The 18142-nt window shown below is 36.7% G+C and overlaps 2 protein-coding genes across 3 annotated transcripts in view; one reads left to right on the forward strand and one right to left on the reverse strand.

Annotated features, from left to right (window-relative positions):
* Window positions 1-248: 248 nt before the first annotated feature.
* LOC123677549 (elongation factor Ts, mitochondrial) lies at window positions 249-2020 on the reverse strand. 2 transcript variants are annotated; one of them, XM_045614128.1, is made up of 4 exons: window positions 1861-2020; window positions 1456-1608; window positions 1128-1379; window positions 249-997 (listed from the first exon to the last, which is right to left on the reverse strand). In XM_045614128.1, exons 1-4 carry the CDS (start codon window positions 1861-1863, stop codon window positions 407-409), a joined length of 999 nt encoding a protein of 332 aa, XP_045470084.1. In that variant the 5' UTR covers window positions 1864-2020; the 3' UTR covers window positions 249-406. The 2 variants fall into 2 exon arrangements, with proteins under 2 accessions (XP_045470084.1, XP_045470083.1); XM_045614127.1 differs by lacking the exon at window positions 1861-2020 and having other exon boundaries at window positions 1456-1717.
* Window positions 1723-18142, forward strand: part of LOC123677548 (dynein axonemal heavy chain 7) — a 72329-nt gene continuing 55909 nt past the window's right edge. Inside the window, exons 1-13 of the mRNA XM_045614126.1 lie at window positions 1723-1832; window positions 2969-3208; window positions 4592-4824; window positions 6997-7295; window positions 8854-9157; window positions 9227-9415; window positions 11155-11283; window positions 12779-13020; window positions 13089-13310; window positions 15098-15599; window positions 16797-17086; window positions 17145-17421; window positions 17482-17708. Coding sequence (XP_045470082.1) covers window positions 2971-3208; window positions 4592-4824; window positions 6997-7295; window positions 8854-9157; window positions 9227-9415; window positions 11155-11283; window positions 12779-13020; window positions 13089-13310; window positions 15098-15599; window positions 16797-17086; window positions 17145-17421; window positions 17482-17708 — 3152 coding nt within the window. The 5' untranslated portion in view covers window positions 1723-1832; window positions 2969-2970. The remainder of the gene's footprint in view (window positions 1833-2968; window positions 3209-4591; window positions 4825-6996; window positions 7296-8853; window positions 9158-9226; window positions 9416-11154; window positions 11284-12778; window positions 13021-13088; window positions 13311-15097; window positions 15600-16796; window positions 17087-17144; window positions 17422-17481; window positions 17709-18142) is intronic.

An 18142-nucleotide genomic window follows, 5' to 3' on the forward strand; every position in this document is an offset into this window, starting at 1 on the left:
GAGTATGAAAAATTTTTGAAACTACCTTACATAAATGCTTCCTGTCGCAACAAAAAGAGGTTGTTCCTGTAAAAAAGGGATACTTCCACTTCAATACTTTGGCAAATATTTATCGATATTTGAAAATCTGCATGTTCAACAAAGAAAGAAGTTATATATTTTAGTTTTGATATGTACTTTCAAGATAGGTTCATAGGTTGAAGACTTTCAGATGAATGACTATATTACGGATAATAAAATTAGATTAATCATATCTCAAAGGTTTTACTTGTAAATTTATTTACATGAATTAATGGAAATTATATGTATCCTCTTCACCATTCAGTCATTGTTACATTCTAAAACTTATTTTCTTCAGAATTCTTTACAATCTCTATACACTGAAACTATATTTGGGAAAAAATCATTATTGACAAGTTTCAACAAGATCTAATGGTTGATCGCCAGATTCCATTGTAGCTTCCCCACACTGGAACCTTTTGAAATCTAATACTTCAACACCATTTTCCGCTAGATATTCTTTAACAGTTATACCCTCATCAAGAAGAAACTCCTGATTGAGAAGGCTATCTTCATCTTCTTTCAGCTTTGACGTTTCTTCTTCCTTCAGCTCTGACGTTTTTTCTTCCTTCAGCTCTGACGTTACTTCTTCCTTCAGCTCTGACGTTACTTCTTCTGTTGAACCAATTTTTGAAGGATTTAATCCAACGATATGTTGACATAATTCTTTGCCAACTCTATTCATATCAACCTCTTTAGGTGTCAATTGTGTGAATGCTACAATACTTCCAAATTTTCCTAATTGAACATCATTTATTTCTTCACCAGAAGGATGAGCATATCCTGCTAAGGACACACCATGTCCAGCTTTGAAACAAAATGCTCTTTTAAAAGTGGCATTTTCTCCTATACAGCCAATCAATAATGCTAACTGGTCTGATAATTTTTTACCATCTTTAGCAGGCAAATCTCTTAGTTGTTCCCCACTAAAGCATATCTGGAAGGTTTTAATATTATAATAGCTAAAGAAACAAATATTTCATTGAAGATTCAGAAAGTGATCAACATAAAATTAAGTTAAAACATGAATTTGCATTTCACTCAATTAAACCTGTTGAGTAACTCACCTTGGTTACTGGTAAATTAGACTTATATTGTTTACTTGTATAATTGAGACAACTTTCAGCTGCCGCTTCTACCATACTTTTGAATTCATTATTTTTAGCAACGAAATCTGTTTCGCAGTTCAATTCTATCATAGCTGCACATTTGTCCTTCATAATAACACCTACTAAACCTTGAGATGTTTGCCGTCCTTCCAATTTTGTTGCTTTTTTCCAACCAAGAGTCTGTGCCTGCTCATGAAGCCATTTTTCAGCCTTAAAAATTTTAGTAGTACTAATCGATCTAAATAAGGAGGGGAGAAGAAACAGTTTTGTCGTTCATAGGACATACCGTTACTAGATCATAGTTATGGAGCTGTAATGCTTTTTTGCAATTGGAAATTGTGTATCCTGTTTTTTTCCTTAGTGTAGCTAAAGAGGATTTTTCTGCAGTGAATACCTGCTTAGATGTATGCAAAAACCGCATGATAGTCCTTGTAAAAATCTGCAATACGTAGGTTATAATTAATGCTGTTAAATACCAGAATGAAAAAAATAATTTCATAATAACATAATGGTTGTATTGACAAAACTTTGAATTTTGATATGCATCGTTTCCATGACTAAAATAAAAAATAGTACTTGGGAATAATAATGGGTTTATCATGTGCAAAAGGAAATGAGGTTTTCATTGGAGTGTAATAGATAGTGGTATATAGATATTATTAGGTAAGTAAAAAAATTTGCTCTTATTCACCATTTTCAGTCAGTTATTTGTGAAAAATTTTAAATCTTCAATAGATTTCAAATTCTTGACAGTATCATTTACTTGAAGGTATTTACTGTCAAGAGTGTCAAGTTTTGGTCCTAATTTTAGGTTGGAAGAGTTTATCTGTCACCTTTTTCTTATTTTCCTGTTAGCTGAAAATTTGAAATATAAGTAGATATTTTTTGCATACATTTAACCTAATGAAAAAGAAAGAATAACAATTTAGTTGTAGATATTTCATTCTTCAATATAGGTTTGTATTTTATTAAAAATATTACACCTTCCTGTTACTCAGAGGCGGAGCTAGAGGGGGGCCAGGGGTTGCCCGGCCCCCCTAAACTTTTGCTAGGCTCTCCCTGAAATATTGCATGACCAAAGAAATACAATATAGACTTTACGTTAACTAGATGGATCTGAAAATCTTGGCTCCCCTCAAAAAATCCTGGTCCCTTCTTGCCCCCCTTTCCTATTCTTGAAATCCCCCATCACCACTTTTCCTATACGAGGATTATAAAAAAACACGGAGCTTTTGAGTACAAATAAGCTAGTTGATTTGTGAAAAAAATAACACTATGATTCAGCTAGTGAGAGAATACTTTTTCGTCATATTTTTTATCAATACATCAATTTTCAAGTTATTCATCTAATCAGTAGATATCTACAGAGTAGCTATCAAAATTAAAGAATGTTTTGCTTCAATAGTGTGGGGGTTATTATGCTAGACTGCCTATACATACTGGGAATAAATCAATAATTCGGAAAGGTAGGTACCTAATTGCAACTGATGTGCTTTCTGATGTTTCTAAAATTCATTTGAATTCGAGGCATTTCATTTCGATTTATATTTCCAAAACTTCAAAAAATACCTAAATATTTGCATTGGTTTTCGATTTTTATCCTCAACGGTACAAATATTGTCAGGTGAAAAATCGACTAGGCTACGACTAAAAATCCAGGACTTTTCAATAGGAAAAAATACAAAATGTTTGATTTGAAGTATTTGGGAATCTTTTAACGTTGAGTTGAATGAACCGATAATCCTTATTGTGCAAGAAATATTTTCAGTAAAAAAAAATAAGAGTTAATTTGATTTCAGAAATGTCTAGAAAGTGTAAAGATTTGGAAAGGGATAGGCTGCTGAAGCGTATTGCAGAAAAGCGAGCTCGTCTAGAAGCCAGGGGAGATATCAATCTGAAGATACCCCGATTAACTTTACCTTCTGACTACAATTTAGATGATAGATCCGTATTTTCTCTACCACCAGAAGTATTGAAGCCTATTGTGGCATCCGCTTATCCCAAGTATAGGAAAGGAGTGAGTTCACAGAAGAAAAAAGGTATATAAATAATAATAATAATAAATGATCATCCATACCCCAGCTGAAGAACTGATGCAATTTTTTGTCGTTGATATAACTACGATTTGTCAAAAAAATTGAGAAAAGCACCGACTTGGAGAAAACATTGTTGAAAGTCTTGCACCCATTTTTCATATATACAGGGCCAGATATCGAAAGTAAAGTCTCCTTTTTCCTTTACAAATGAAAATTGTTCCATAAATCAATTTTGAGGTTGAAGAAAGCTTTGAAATGTCCTTCAACAAAAAGCCCGGATAGTCACGCTTTATGACAAGAAAAAGACTCCTTTTCGTCCACGCATGCTCTATGACTACCAAACAACCTCTTTTTGTTGTGTCAATTTGAAATAAGGAACTTAGAACATAGAATATTCTAAGATTAGGAACCTTGGTAACAGTATAGAAATAGTTTCTATACTGTGCCTTGGTTTACTTTCACTTTATTCACATAATACTTATACCGGTTTTTCTTCGTTTTGTAAACAAAATTTCAATTTCTTTGAAATATTATCAAATGCAAGCAATGCATCACTAGTTCTTAGAAATTCTAGGAAATTTCACAGTTACGATTAAAAGGAAGCTTTCTCTAGAAGATGGTTGGATTAATTCATGGAACCAGAGCCACTTGTGAGTTCCCTTTAAGGTGACTTTCTAATAAAGTGGTCTTTACCAAAAGGAGCCTTTTCGCATGGATTATGAAACTGACCCTAAGTCCATTTTCCTATTTTGATTTCAAAGTCATTGAAATCTCCAGCAGAAGGAATAATAGGACATGGACTTTAGTTACGAGTCATTGAAAATATTGAGTTATCACCAGAACAATTTTTCAATAGACATTCTAATTTTTCATACGAGAAAATTTTATGGTGAGGCCACACAGGTTGTCTCGTAACTTAGGTTACAGAGTGGGGTAACGCGTTATCGGGTATCTAAATTGCCAAATTGGCCATATAAGACAGGTTGCCTCGTGACCTTCAAGGATTCGTGACGTCACATGAAGTCACCATTCAAGTCGACAGTTTAGGAGGCAACCTGTCTAAACTATAGATCTTGGGCGAGGCGTTTTCGAGTCAATTTCGAAGGTGCGCCCTTTCTCTGAGGATTGAGAGATCACTGATAGAATCATCAGTTTGGCACTCAGTGATCTCTGCCAAATACCCCTTCCATCTCTGTAGTGGTGTATGGTGACTTTGCCGTAGTGCGATGGGTGTACATACCCAACGGTGCCGGTTTAAAGAGTGATGTGCAACTCACGAGGCCATCTCTGGGGCGAACATAGCGTCACTACAATTTCATCAATTTTTTTTACTATTTTGATCATGATCATCCAATGCTCGTAAATCAAATTATATCTTGAATTCAGATGCTGAACTGGACACAAAGTTGAGGTATTTTACTTCGATGAGAAGACAAAGGGAAGAATTTCGTAAAAGGCTAGTGGATATAATCGTAGGAAGAAAGAGTCCAGACGAAGTAATAGATCCAAATGAAATTCCGAGTCCAGCAGAGAAAGATATTTTAAGATATTATTATTATGTTCAATGTGGAGTTGACACAATTCACGTGTCCCCATTAGATGATAGTGTTTTACAAAGAGTGAGTAATTCTATTATTGTCAATTATTACTTCAGTGCAATGCAATGTTTCATTAATAATTAATATCTCACTAAATTTGCTGTCAACAAGAGTTGATTTGAAAAAAGATATTAAAGTAAATTTCGGAAGAGATTACCTTGGGTAAAGCCTTTTTCCCACATGTCACTAATGGTTTTCTTCACACCCAAATCTGATGGTAAGCCGTCACATATACGGGCGAACGACTTATTTAAGACGTTTTAGAGGTAGGTAGAAAGATACATTAGGAATACTGAGTGAGTGGCTTGTCCTTTGCACCCATCACAGCATGAATATCTGCTATCAATAATAAGTAGATCCTACTCTTCTGTTTTGAAGACATCATAAAGAGTATACTCTAACTCAGCTTGGACTTCGCGGAGTTGTTGTTCAGTAGGGTGGCTCAAACGGAAGAGTCCTATCACCTCACTGTGGAATCTGATCCAGATGGGCTTTTCGTTGGACTGGGTTCCAACTGATGACCTATGCAGTTGACCAGGTCCTGCTGGTTAGAGGTAAGGCAATCAGAGTCATTGTTGATCTGATGTAGAATGATGTGCATATGATCGGGCGGTATTGCTCCTTAAACGAACTCTCAGTCAATGCTGGTAAAACTGAGATTGTTCTCTTCACCAGGAGGAGAGATGTCCTGCAAAATCTACCTCTGTGTGATATTGCACAGCAAGTAACTGTGGAATAATCCAAATGGATAAGACTAATTTGATCTCTTGGTCTAATCGGAGAGTGCCCAAGGGGCTTTAGAACACACACTGGCTGTAGACTATGGTCGCGAGGCCTACCCTATGCATCTTTGGTGTGATGAACTTTCATAGAGAGGTTTTTTAACGGCACGATAAAGACTAAATGCCAAGGAAAAACCTGTATTTCAGGAGCTCTAAGATATACCCACGGGAAAGCGATGGAATGTTACTGCATTGTCAACAGACATGTGAGGACTCTCAAAATCATGCTAATGAAACCCTTCTCCATGTGGTCATTAGGTTCTGTTCTGACAAACTCTACTAGGTAATTTTTCAGGTTAGGGATCGATGATCTGCACAAATTGTACGCTTCTCGTATCCGAAAGTTCCACTTGGTCCACCGTTTGCTCTGTGACATTCGCAGATACTGATGCCGAGGTAGTGGGACATCATACTTGTCTGCATGCTGGTGAACATACGTGGAAGATACGCCGACAAATACATCTGATGTTAAGGTTGAGTTCTATCTAGTAGAAAAATGAAGGAAAACTCTGAATTTTTGAGATTATTGATGCTCGGCGTACTTGAAGATTCCAGGTAATGTTAAGGCAGACGCAGAGAGGACTGAAAGAGGCCTAGGAGAGTCGAGATAGTAAAATATAAACATATTAGCTAAGCGTGGGGCTCGAACAACTTATGTTAGTCTGGAACTTATAGGGTTTTTCATTAGATGGCCTTTGAATGTAACACGAGGAGTGATTTGAGTTAATTGAGGCTTCTAATTGGGAGGCCCTCCTCTAAGACTGAGGTGAAAAACTCCCGACCCTTGAGATGAGAGGGAGGAGTCTGGTGACTAGAGCATTAGCTGATCCACTATTTTTGGTCACAAGGCCTCAGTTCACCCAGGATTGGCACTGCAGAGAAAAAAGTCTTTCACCCAAATCGAATCTGTATGTTATTGATTTTGTCGAAAAACTGTGGCACTTTCATAAACGTCTTACAAGGATGAATACACTGCCTATTTATGAGGGCAAGTACCTTTTCTTACAAAAAGCTCTAAAAGAACTTAAGTAATAAAAAAAAACATTTGCCAGACATAAAACCTCGTTATCATTTCAAACTTCTGAACCGTATTGGCAAACGCATTGGTGTCGCTTAAGAGCCTTGGGAAGGGACGAAAAGCATTCAAGCAGTAAAGTTGCAATACATACTGCCATAAAATTTCTATTAGCATTATATTGTCTTCCCCTCCGGTAAATTCTCTTGACTCTACCTTTATAAGCTTAAAGCAATTGTCAATTCGATCAACTCCTTCAAATGGTGTAAATAAATACGTCATATTAGAATAAAAAATATCGTCTAGGATGCCAAGTTAATTTGAACAAGGATGAACTACTGGATGCTTACAGAAATTAGAATATTATGAATTGCTAACAAACATATATTTTTACAGGTCTTGAGTTTGGTACCTAAAAGATTGACACAGTGGAAGTCCACATTGGACCTTTGTGTCGAAGAGATGAAAGAAAGCTTCATGCTTACTGTTAAGAAGGCTGTAGTGGATTTTGTACTTCAAGACGCTACTTTTACAAGCTCTCAAGCCGAAGTTTCAGAGCATATATTAGAATTGAGGGAGATGTCTACCAATTGGAGACTGAGTTACAATAAATCTAGGAAAAAACTTGAAACAACCTTACATGTGGTAAATCCATGTTTAGCCGCTTTGACTGATCTATGGTTTCACCATTTCAGGTAATAAACTTCGATAAATTTTGAATAAGACTTTATCATTTCTTCCAGATATCTGCAATTTTGCGATTGCAAAAATAATGCTCGAATTATTAATCAAGCATTCACTCCCAAATAAACAAACTCGCATTGACTAGTGCGAATTATTTGTATGTTGATACCGTAATCAGAACAGTATTCAAGAAGAATAGGTATCGAAAAATATTTATCCAATATTTTCGTAACCACATAACCGACGAAGTTGAGATTTTAATCTGACTACATCCTCAGAACTTTAGACAATTCAAAAATAATGTGGAAAAAAAGTTTAATATTAGATGTATAACTTTGCTTCCGCTGTTTTGTAATTGATGGCTGTAGCGATAAGTGGTAGTGGAAATAAATAAATCGCAGATGTCATACAATAAGCTTAGGAATTTGTAAACATAATGCCATAAACATTAGTTGATTTGTATCTGCATCATAATGTTATTCTCTATTAAATGTCAGCTTACGAGCCAAATTCTCGTCATTTGCGGGATATTTTAATTTTCTTCTTTTTTATGAAGAAATCTCTGGCTGACGTTCGTCGAATGCTCTCAAATACTTATGGTGAGGCCACTATTAGTCAAACAACGTGCAGAGAATTGTTTCAATGCTTCAAGAACGGTGATTTTAAAGTCGAAGACCAGCATGGCCGTGGAGGAGAGAAGATTTTTGAAGATGCAGAATTAGAGGCATAATTTGATTAAGACTCGTGTCAAACGCAACAAGAATTGGCAGGATCATTAATACTGACGCAACAAGCCATTTCAAAACGCCTGAAAGGCATGGGAATGATTCAGAAAGAAGGTAATTGGGTGCTGTATGAGTTGAAGCCGAGATATATGTTCAACGGCGTTTGTTTGCTCGTGAACAGCTGCTTGCAAGGAGAAGACGGAAGGGATTTCTACATCGCATTGTGATTGGAGACGAAAAATGGGTTCACTACGATAATTACAAGCGCAGAAAATCATGCTCAGTATTTGGTGGGACTAGATCGGCGTAGTGTATTATAAGTTGTTAAAACCCACTGAAACAATCACAGGCGATCGTTATCGAATTTAATTGATGTGTTTGAACCGAGCATTGAAATACAAACGGCCGCAATACAACGAGATATATTATATGATCCCTCGGACTATCACCTGTTTTAATGGTACACGGCCTGGCTGATCAGCACTTCTGGTCTTATGAAACACTAAAAAATTGGATCGATTTGTGGATCTCTTCAAAAGATTTCCAGTGGGATTCGTACGCTGCCCGAAAGATGGGAGAAAGTAGTGGCCAGCGATGGTCAATACTCTGAATCATAAATATATTACCAGTTTTTTACAATATAGCCTCGAATTTCTGAAAAAACGGCCGAAGCAAAGCTGTACGCCTATGTATTTCCATGTTTACAGATTCGACCGGGTTGAGATTTGGCGTGTACTTAGAGGAAAACCATTTCAAGTGGGTCAATAACACCTTAGAAAATTAATCGATAAAAGTACTCTAAATCTATTTTTTCAGCGCTCTAAAGCTTCCAACTTTTTTGTAGGTGGTTTCGATTGATAAATGTTACTGAACTGAAAAAACATAATGGACCTTATGATTTGGAAGAATTCAAGGCACTCACTTCCTCTCAGATAATGAAATCGAAGAGAAAATTGATGACCCACTATTACGGAGCAGTAACTGACATTTTTTTACAAGGAAATAAAAAGAACAAATTACCAAATCCAGCTCATACGAAAAAAATGGATTCCTTTTTCAATTCTGTGGCTACTATAATGTCATACCATATTCAGATGTGTTGTGTGAAATCTTTGTTTGAATTCGTTGAATACATAATGGATATCAAGGTGAATTGAAAAATTGCCCACTTTGACAATTTTTGATTTCGATTATACATCTTCTCGAATTATTTCTAGTATTCCAACAAAGGTTTCGAGATTCATCTTATGCAACAAATAAATGTTTTGGCGTTCGAACCACCCTTCAGAAATTTTAAGGAGGCGATAATTGGCATATTGGATCAAATGATTGAATCGATTATGACAATTGAAAGGTTGGAGACTAAATTATACCTGGATTGCCAGAAATATGTAACTTGTCTCAGGGTAAGGTTGAATAAAATGTTGCAATCAATAGCTTTTTTTCACATAAATTTAATTTTGGAATCTTGGCAAAAATCGAGATTTTTGCTCTGACTCGATAACCGACAATTTTTGATTCCAATTTATTTTTAATTTACTCAGTAGGTATTTGTAATGATCATGTCCGATGTCATTATGTATAAAGACGTACTGAAATGATCATGCATTGTTGAATTTATATTGTTGTTATCGAAAATCGAATAATTCACATATAATCACATTACTGTCCAATTGTACAGGGCGAGTCTTGTACATATATTTCAACAGTAGATTCTTGAGGTCGAAAGGAACACTTTTTTTACCATTTTTTCTGATTCGGACCAGTTGAAGAGATTAAGCCATTTTTAATTTTTATAGTATGATATGCTATCTCTGGAAACATGCACAAAGAAATTTTTTCAAGCTTAAGAATGGTATATCTTATGCTTAAAATGAAAAATCAACATAAACTTACTTTTTCCATTCTATTTCGTGAACAAAGTAATATTAAAAAAAAATAAATTATTGCAATTTCATTGGCGATAATATTGAATGTTCTTTTCTTGATTTCTATTTCATTTTCGAGGGTAATAACGAATTCAGCTTGCAGCCACCCATATAAGCTTTGATCTACAATAATTTATAATCGTAGTTCAATTCATTTGTTACAAGAGCTACCCATTTAACTTTTCATTTCATATACATATTAGGTGTAGTAAAAAGAAAAGAAATCTATTATTTTTCCAATAGTTGCCATTAGTTATCTGTACTTCGCTTTGTATACGTCTGATCGGGTAGATAGTGTTAAAAAGATGAGATATCGTAATACAATAACTTTTGTGATTAGTTGACTCAGTTTAGTCTGAGCGCGAAAATGTAAGTCAGGTGGCTGAAAATGTAAATAGTGTTTTGGTCGGGTCCTAATAGTGTAACAGCCTATTACGCGCAATTTTGGTTTCGTCGATTTTTTTCGGTTATTTGGGTGTCAAAGATGCACCATGCACTGTAAAGCCAATTATCGAAAATGTCGATAAAATCATGGACATTGTCTAGTCCGACCGTTATGTAAGCACTGTTTCGTTTTCCCAAGAGCTAAAGATTGCACAAAAATCGATTGGAATCATCTGCAGAAGCATCTCAAAAAGAAGCTCGAGTCGCAATAAAATAGACCCACCTTTGAAGCGGTTGGTGACTGGTGATGAAAAGTGAAAACTTACGACAACGTCAAGCGAAAACGGTTGTGGTCAAAACGCAGTGAGCTGATATTGATGGCCAGCAAGGTTTTGCTGTGTGTTTTGTGGGAGAGGCAGAGAATTATCTACCATGGGCTGCTTCCCTACGGCACAAGTGTTGACTCGGAACTGTATACTGTCAACAAATAAGGAATATGTATAGAATGTCATGTTATAATAAAGAATTTGGAAGATGTGGATAGAATTTTGTATACGGAGAAGATTTATTATGTCACTGAAAAACTATAGTTCAAAAACCATTTGCTTCGATAGAACCATTTGCGAGATACAACTGAAAATTGCCTTTTTTATGAATTTCAATATCATGTATCTTCTCAACCGAGGCGAATCAGAATAAATGGTGAAGAAAAAGTGTTTTCTTTGATCTCAGGAATCTTTTAATAAAATATATGTACAGGTCAAAGACTTACCCTTTATATTAATTCAATTGAGTAGGGCTTGAACTTATACCTAATGACATATATGTTTCAGCCTATAATAGCAGAAGAAATCATTTGGGATTATAAAGTGAAAATAAACGCTCTTTTGGATCAACAACGGCTTGGGCCAGAATCAAGAGTCCAAGATTTCGAAAAATATATGCCTTTAATCAACGGCGAGGTGAGTTGACAATAATTGTTTTCAGAAGTAGGTTTATCCATGAATTTGTTTATTTTTTGAAATAGGTATACTGTTGACTGATTCTTCTATGGCAGATTCTACCTTCGTTTTTAGTCTTTTCACTCGGTAGCACTACTCAGTTCCCACTAGATTGAACATGTCACAGTAAATAGTTTGTTCTTATATACATGTCAAATAGTTTTGTCATTAATTTTATTGGATTTCGTTCCATGCTTGCCTAGACTAGCGCTAGTGAGTAATCTCCCAAGCTGAAAATCATTTAGATTTGTACTGGGTTATCCATGTTGCAGTCCGGATTTTACATACCTGTTCCAATAAAATATATCAAACAAAACGTTATCCGAAGGTTAAGTCATTTAACAATATGGATCGTTCAAAGATACAGCTGAACTCATGATAATTGTGAAAACTATGAAAATAATATTTCTGTAGGAAGTACGTGCATTGCAGACAGATTATGGTAGATATAATCTTCCATATGAGCTTAAAATTGGTAAAACAGTGAAAACATTCGAAGGAAGTTTATCTGTTACTGATGTCTTAAGGTCCATACATCATCGAAATTAAAGATCGACCGAAAATATTGTCAAATTTATCAATTCTTCGGCGCGCTCAACATTTGGGTCTCTCTCACGGCACGCTATGGCGTATTTTACATTCGAATTTCTTATCCATCCCTCCATAAGATAAGATTCAGTTGATGCAAGAACTAAAGCTGATCATGGAATGCGTAGAATATATGCTGATTGTTTCTTTGAACAGCAACGTTTGGATGGCAATTTTTCACTTCAAACAATCAAAATTATCGCAAACAGGGCAGTGAAAATCCTCATGTGACTGCTGAGAGACTCACTTCTACAAGTTTCGTGTCCAAAGCTCGTGGAGTGACTGGCTAGCGATGGCGAGGCATGCCGTCACCAGGTGATCTGGAGTTTCTTTCTCCTCCTCACAGAATTTGCACTCGTCATTTTCTGTTAGACCCATTCGCATGAGGTGTTTCTTAAGGTCTGGTGGAGTGATTGGCCTGTACTCATTTGAAAACGAAGAAAACGCGCACGGTCAATTCTCATCGTTTTAGTCTAGTGATTACCATTTTTTTTTGGCTTGAAATTAATGATATGGAATTGGAAGAGTTATTGTTCCAAGAAGGTGCTACAAGCCACACAACACGATCTGATTTGACTTTATTGCGTTATTGGTGAGATATTACCAAAAAGGTGCCGGCGAGTCATCGAAAATTACCTCACAAGGATCAGGTCCTGTCAGAGATCCCGCGGAGGACAATTCAATGATGGCAAGGTTTAAGCATTATATTGAAATAAAATTTTAACGATATTCTAAACGAAAGTGTGTTTTATTCAACAAAATGGATAACCGTTTACTATCGATGAATCTTGGCAGTACCTAAACATATTAATATATAGTACATTACTTTCAATTTTTGCTGATTATGATATTTTCCATTTCATTATAGGACAAAGCGAGAATTGAGTCATTTTTATCAGTCCCTCATACCCTCGATGAGTTTCTTGTTCAAATTGAACACTTCAAGGCAATTGCAGATGAGTTACCTATAGTCAACGAACACATTATAACTATGGGTATGTATATGATGAACAGAACAGAGCTTATAAATTCCTTGGTTCAAGCGGCAGAAAGTTTCAAGAATTTACTATTATCAAAATGTTCAGAAGATTACCTGAATATGTGTAAGAAGTAAGTTGACAACAATAAATATAACTGTCGAAAAATTGAGCTTTCAGCATCTGATTAAATTTTCCTAGGCTGGGAGATGAATATCAAGCCATACACGATAAGGCATTATCAGTACCTTCAAATACAGCCCAGTTGATGGAACTCCTGAAGTACGTTCATAATGTTGAGGCCGTAGTTCTCTTGGAAATGGAAGATCGCTTACGTGTGGTTTTGAATTATATAATAGGTCTGACGGATTATATGTTCTTCACACCTGTTGAAATGAAGCAGAATAATATCACTTTTCTTTGGTGAGTAAATTGGTTCTTTCACGTAGTGTTGTTTTTAGCTAAAAAAAGGCACGGTTTATATACTGTGAATTGGTTTCACCTTGAATTATTCATAAGTGGCTGAACCATTAACCATTTCACTGCGATCTAATTATCTTTTGTGGTCCCCATCAGAGCTATTCTCTACATAATGTGATTTACAACTCGCCTTTCAGTATCAGAGTTCTTATGAACTCCAATGTCTGGGATGGCTTCAAGGAGGCTTATCCCTCACTTCTAAAAGTTTCGTGCCCAAAACAGGTTTTGCGTTGGCTAGCGATGGCGAGGCATTCCGTCACCAGGTGATCTGGAGTTTCTTCCTCCTCCCCACAGAACTTGCACTCGTCATTTTCTGTTAGACCCATTCTTATGAGGTGTTTCCTTAGGCGACAAAGCCCTGTGAGGAATCCAGTGAGGAGGTGTAGCATATTTTACTAAAATCCATATACTTCTTGGACCTCGCAGAGTTAAAGTTTCGAAGAAACCTCTTGGAAGATTCCGCCAGAGTGTTTCTCTTTTGGTTTCCTCTTCTCCTGAAACCCCTTTTGTAGGTACATTTGTCTACGCCACAGAAAGGTTCCGGGACGATGAAAGGAGTTTGTGTTCCTTTACTGGCAAGTGTGTTGGCCTCTTCATTTCCTGTAATTCCCGAGTGGCCGGGAACCCAGATCAAAAAGACCTTGTTATTCTTGCCTATTTCGTTGAGTTTTCTTCGGCACTCCAATACCACCTTAGAATAGATGATATTTGAGCTTAGTGCTTTGATCGCAGCCTGACTATCAGAATGTATCGCTATATCACATTTTTGATAGTTTCTTGCTAGGTTCATTTCTACACGTCTTTCTATTGCCAGTACCTCTGCCTGAAAGACACTTAGACAGCAGCCTAACGATAATGAGCATTTGGTACAAGTCTCGAATACTCCAGCGCTAGTCCCCGTCATGGTTTTCGAAACATCTGTGTACCATTTGATGGTATTATTTTTAAGAGGACTGTGGACTCCTTTTCCAAATCTTTTTTTCTACTTAGTATCGTAATGAGGGTTTTTTTATGCTAATTTTCTTCATTATCCCATCACTGAGGAGTTTCACTGATGGTATGTAATTAGCCAGGTAGGACCAGGCTCTCTTATTCCTAATTCCCTCATTGCCGCTACCTTCCCTAGATATTCTTAGAGCGGCCTCATAGGCTACTCTCTTTATAACTAGATGAAGAGGTGTGAGATCTGTAATGACCTCCGATGCCCTAGTTGGGCACGTTCTCATAACTCCAGTAAAATGAACACTGGCTAACTCTTGTAATGTATCAAAGGCTAAAACAATGTATAATAAATCAGAATTTTCTGAACATTATTATTGATATGTATGAATGTACGTATATTGATTCGGTTGATATGCATGACGAGCTGATCTCTTCATTGAAAGATTGCTTTGTATTGTACTGAGGTTTTTATAATGTTCAAAACTGAATTTTTATTGATATTAAATTTTTGTTTGGAGTGATATATGATGAATTAAATGTACGTTGATCAGCATAAAGGTGATAGCTCTTTTTAGCACAAAGAGGTGTTGATGTCATAATTCTCATTTCTTTTACTCCTATAACATATTAGCAGAGTTAGACATAAAAATCTTCATAGGAGTATAATAGTTTTGGATTGCAGCTCTTAACTTAGTGTTTATTTCCTGATTTTATGATTACCTGGGGTCTCTTGGACCGACATTCTAGTGTGATTGCGATTTTCAGATTCATATTAACACTTTTTATAGGTATATGAGAATGCCAAGGGTTATCGAGGAGCACAAGAGCTTGGTGGAGGCCAAATCGGACGAGTTCCAGGCAGATCTCAAGATCAGAATACAGAAGTTCTCAGACGACTTGAAGTTGTACGCGAAAATGGTGGACGAGATGGAACAAAACGGTGACATAAATGATCTCCCGAAGTACCACAAGAAAGCAACCCAGCTGGATAATCGCCTCATCAATGCCATGGAACGCATTGATGCCTTCAACGAAGAGGAGGCGGCGTTCGGATTCGAGTTGTCACAGTATCCGATAAGAAAACAAACTCACGACAAGTTGGGACCTTACAAGAAGCTGTACGACAATGCTACAGACTTTTTGCAGAAACGCGATACTTGGATGCATGCCCGTGTTGGCAGTTATGATCCGGAGGAAATCGATACGGATGTAGGAACCATATACAGGGTGATCTACAAGTTGGAGAAACAGTTCTCCGATAAACCTGCAGTAGGAGGCTTGTCCACAACAGTGAGTTATCATTTTTTTGAGAATGAATTGGCGTACAACTTTCGTTCCGCCGTTTTTTTTCCGAAATTCGAGGCTTTATTGTGAAAACTGGTTACACATTTTTGTTCCAAAGTATTGTCCATCGCCGGCCATTACTTTCTCCTATCTTTTGGGCATCTTTTCGCAACGTGGGGTCGAGCATTGTCATACTGTAAAATCACTTTATGATGTATCTCGTTCTCTCGTTGTATTGCGGCCGTTTGTCTTTCAATTCTCGACTCGAACGCAATAATTGCCTTCGAGAACGATATCCTGTGATTGTTTCAGTCGGTTTCAACAACTCATAATACACTAAGCCGAGCTGATCCCACCAAATACTGAGCATGACCTTGGAACCGTGAATATTCGGTTTGGCGGTCGACGTGGAAGCATGATCGGGATATACCCACGATTTTCTGCACTTAGGATTATCGTAATGAATCCATTTTCGTCTCCAGTCACAATGCGATGCATTAATCTCTTCCTTCTTTGCCTTGCAAGCAGCTGTTCACAAGCAAACAAACGCCGTTCAACATTTCTCGGCTTCAACTCGTACGGCACCAAATTTTTTTGTTTATGAATCATTCTCTAGACTTTAAGGCGTTTTGAAATGACTTGTTGCGTCACTTCTAATAATCGTGCCAACTCTTGTTGCGTTTGACACGAGTCTTGATCAAGTAATGCCTCCAATTCTGCATCTTCGAAAATATTATCTCTTCCACCGCCATACACGTCTTCGACGAAAAAATCACCGTTCTTAAAGCGTTGAAACTACTATCAGTACGTTCTTTCACTAATAGCGGCCTCATCATAGGTATTTGAGAGCATTCGTTGAGCCTTAGCCTCAGATTCCTTCATATTGAATCAGAAAATTAAAACCTCCCGCAAATGATGAGAATTTGGCTCGTAAGCTGACATGTTTAATCGACAATAATTTTATGATGGAGACATAAATCGACAAATATTTCGATGGCGTTATGTTGACAAATACCTAAGCTCATTGTATGAGATCTATGATCTATTTATTTCGACTACCACTTAACGCTACAGCCATCGATTGCAAAACGGCGGAAGTAGAGTTGTACACCAATATTTCCATTACCCATCATTACTTTTGGAATTTCGAATGATCGAAAGCATGGTGTAGTTTTTCATATTTGATTTATTATCTGTGACAAGGTGAGAGAACAAATCGAAGAATTCAAAGAACACATGCCAATCATACAAACCTTGGGCAATCCTGGAATGAAAGCAAGACATTGGGAACTCATATCAGAAATTGTGGGTTTCCCTATTATCGTTGACGAAGATTTGAGCTTGGAAAAAATAATAGATTATGGTTTGGACGAGTATGTAGAGAAGTTCGAAACAATATCAGAATCTGCCACCAAGGAGAACAACTTGGAGAAAGCACTGAGCAAGATGGTGGTCGAATGGAAGGACCAGGAATTCGTGATCCTACCTTACAAGTAAGATAATCTATTTCTAAACTCTTCTAGGAGCTAATTTTTCATCAACTATTTTCAGAGATACTGGTACGTTCGTTCTATCAGCGGTAGATGATATACAAGTTCTTCTCGACGATCACCTGATCAAGACGCAAACTATGAAGAATTCACCATACATCAAACCGTTCGAGAAAGAAATAATATCGTGGGAAGCGAAACTTCAGTTGCTACAAGAGATCTTAGACGAATGGCTGAAAGTACAGATAACTTGGATGTATTTAGAACCTATTTTTTCGTCTCCGGATATTCAACAGCAGATGCCTGAGGAAGGAAGACGCTTCAGTGCTGTGGATAAGGTGGATAGGTTCAGAGAAGATTCACGAATATTCCTATAGACTAACAATTTATTTTTTTAGATTTGGCGTGATTTGATGAAGACTTGCTACGGTGACCAAAAAGTTATGGTCGTTGTTGATATTGATAAGATGGTGGAGCGTCTAAAGAAGTGCAACGCTTTATTGGAACTGATCCAGAAGGGATTGAACGATTACCTAGAAAAGAAGAGATTGTACTTCCCAAGATTCTTCTTCTTGTCGAATGACGAATTGCTCGAAATTCTCTCTGAGACCAAAGATCCAACAAGGTGAGATTTTAATTACACTGCTCAACAATTGATAGGGATCACTTACTTGTTCTAAATTTATTTCTGAAATATTCGCTTCAAGATTATAAATTTAGTCAGATATCAGAGTATTTTCAGTTGATAATATGGTTCACTTGACAAAAGAATGAAAAAATGGAAAGTTGGAGAGAAAAAAAGGCTTTATTAGGAACACTCAAAATTCTGTGTTTGAATAACATAAAAATTTTATGATGAAACCACAAGAAGGCTGAAGTTTCGGTTAAGCTAGTACCTAGTTGGTCCCCCACGAGCTCGTCTCAAGCATTCTACCCTACGAGGCATACTTTCGATCAAACGATTTATAAAATTTTGGGGCAAATTCGTCCAAATATCCCGTAAATCGTTAGAAAGGTCCTCCAGGTTATTGATCGGTTGTTCTAAGGTTAACAATTGTC

The sequence above is a fragment of the Harmonia axyridis genome, chromosome 4 (genome assembly GCF_914767665.1).
Source record: "Harmonia axyridis chromosome 4, icHarAxyr1.1, whole genome shotgun sequence".
Classification (NCBI taxonomy): Eukaryota; Metazoa; Arthropoda; class Insecta; order Coleoptera; family Coccinellidae; genus Harmonia; species Harmonia axyridis.